The 2,500-nt window shown below is 44.7% G+C and overlaps 1 protein-coding gene across 3 annotated transcripts in view; it reads right to left on the bottom strand.

Annotated features, from left to right (window-relative positions):
* Nucleotides 1–2,500, bottom strand: part of LOC135251772 (receptor tyrosine-protein kinase erbB-4-like) — a 340,021-nt gene that overhangs the window by 46,413 nt on the left and 291,108 nt on the right. For all 3 annotated transcript variants that reach the window (XM_064329533.1, XM_064329531.1, XM_064329530.1), the window contains exon 18: nucleotides 1,244–1,366. In XM_064329533.1, the coding sequence (XP_064185603.1) occupies nucleotides 1,244–1,366 (123 nt within the window). The remainder of the gene's footprint in view (nucleotides 1–1,243; nucleotides 1,367–2,500) is intronic.

Genomic DNA, 2,500 nt, shown 5'->3' on the forward strand with positions numbered 1-2,500 from the left:
CACAAATACAGGCATGCACACATGCACACATACACAAATATATGCACACACACACACACCCACACACGCACACACACACACACACAATAAAGAACCAACGATTCGTACGAGGTCAGATAACATAACCGGCTGCGTCACCTTGGAGACAGTCACACACTATGACCTCGGGAAGTAGAGCGGCCATTTTCAGCTTCTTGTTAAGAGTTTGTCCCTTCATGTCCCTCCACAATCACCAACAATACAAAAAGCTCTCATCCTCAGGAAAAATAAAAAATAAAATCACAATAATAATAATATCCTTTTATTTTATTTTTTTTACAAATGAAACGCTGCTCCTGTGCCAGCAGCCCTGCTCACTAATGCAGGGCAGACTCCCCTCTTGTTCTGCCGCTGCTCCTCACATTTCCTCTTTTCACAGTTACAGACTGCTGCCACAGCCTTGGGGGGAAAAAAATGACCCAGAAGCTCTCTGAGGACCTTACTTGTTAGCCGGAGTGTTAGTGTTTCTCGCCTTTGTGTCGAAGGACCCTGCTGCACCATGTATAGCGCTGGCGTTAAAAAAAAAGAAAAAGACCCTGCCACAATCCGCGCAGATCTTGGATCGGATCTGGCGAGTTTTCACACAGTGTCTGAGCTGATGTTTTAGGCCGAGGGAACTGATCCCAGATCAGTATGAGTGCGGCGGTAACTGCATTCTGATGCAGGCATAGCGGTTGGGATTCCAGTTGTATTCATGGGAGAGAAGAGTATGGGGGGTACTCTCAGTCCAGATACGTTTCACACTGATGTCATATTCTGTACGTCCAGGGATGTAATTCGCTAATACGTCATTGGTCAGTTATTTCTGTGAAGTCCCTACCCTGTGCGGATGAGTATTCAATTTGAGGTAGCAATTAAAGATGGGCGAACCACCAACCAATAGCATAAGGCCACCTAAAACGTGCTAGAATGGATCCAATTGAAGGAAACTAATCTCCAAGACAGAGAGAGAGAGAGAGAGAGAGAGAGGAGGGCAGAGAGAATATTCCAACCAGTAAATCACTTTTTGGCAAAACAGCACACAACAACACGCCCATGCATATGAGTCAGAGAGGCAGACGGTGGGCGTGCCAGACATAATAAATGAAGAGACACAGAGACAGCGAGGACGAGCCCGGCGGGGGGGGGGGCTGGAGGGGCGCTGGAGGGGGTGTTGGAGGGGCTCTGGGGGGGATCGGAAGGGGTGCTGTCGGGCGGGACTTACCTTGTAGACGGTGCCGAAGGCTCCGGACCCCAGGATCTTCACCCTCTTCAGCTCCGTCTCCTTCAGAATGCGCAGCTGGGCCTGGTTAGGGGCCGTGCCACTGGGGGTCAACGGCTCCACCAACTGGGCGACAGAGGAATGACCAATTAGTTAATGACCAATCAGCGATGACCAATGAACCCTCACTCAGTTAACTTATCAATCAACTATCATATAGTTAACTGACCAATCGGCAATGACCAATAATCCCTTGCTCAGTTAATGACCAATCAACCCTCAGTCAGTCAATGACTAATCCGAAATGACCAATCAACCCTCAGTCATCAATATGACAAATCAACCCTCAGTCAGTTAATTACCAATCAGCAATGAACAATCAATCCTCAGTCATTTAATGACCAATCAGCAATGAGCAATCAACCCGCAGTCAGTTAATGGCCAATCAGCAATGAGCAATCAACCCTCAGCCAGTTAATGACCAATCAGCAATGAGCAATCAACCCTCAGTCAGTTAATGACCAATCAGCAATGAGCAATCAACCCTCAGTCAGTTAATGGCCATTCAGTTAATGACCAATCAACCCTCAGTCAGTTAATGACAAATCAGCGATTACAAATCAACCCTCAGTCAGTTAATGACCAATCAGCAATGAGCAATCAACCCTCAGTCAGTTAATGACTAATTAACCCTCAGTCATTTAATGACCAATCAGCAATGACCAATCAAACCAGTCAGTTAATGACCAATCAGCAATGACCAATCAACACTCACTCAGTTAATGACCAATCAGCAATGACCAATCAACCCTCACTCAGTTAATTATCTTCAGTGATCAGTTGACTAACTTCCAAATCACTGCACTCAAGACATTGCCGTGCACATCACCGAATAAAGCAAAATATTAAATCCAAAATAATAAAGGCTTGCACACACAGGAAGTCTGAATGCAAAATGTGTTTAAAACAAATTATTAACAGAGGACAATGAACAAAAAACAGCCCTCTGAAATGTTTGTTTTTATCCATTATTTTTAAATCTATTTTTGTGTTCAGCTTTTCTGTGCGTGTGCGAGCCTTCATGTCTCGGATTTAACAGTTCATGAACTGACACGTCAGTGAATGAGTAAACCATCTAACCAACAATAAAACCATTTAGTAAGCCAGTGAAACATTTGTTTAGTTTGTATTACTCAGTTCACTTTCATACACACACAAAAATGATTCAGTGCTGCTGTTCCTTGCAGGATTCATGCATGC

Source organism: Anguilla rostrata, chromosome 3, assembly GCF_018555375.3.
Source record: "Anguilla rostrata isolate EN2019 chromosome 3, ASM1855537v3, whole genome shotgun sequence".
Taxonomy (NCBI): domain Eukaryota; kingdom Metazoa; phylum Chordata; class Actinopteri; order Anguilliformes; family Anguillidae; genus Anguilla; species Anguilla rostrata.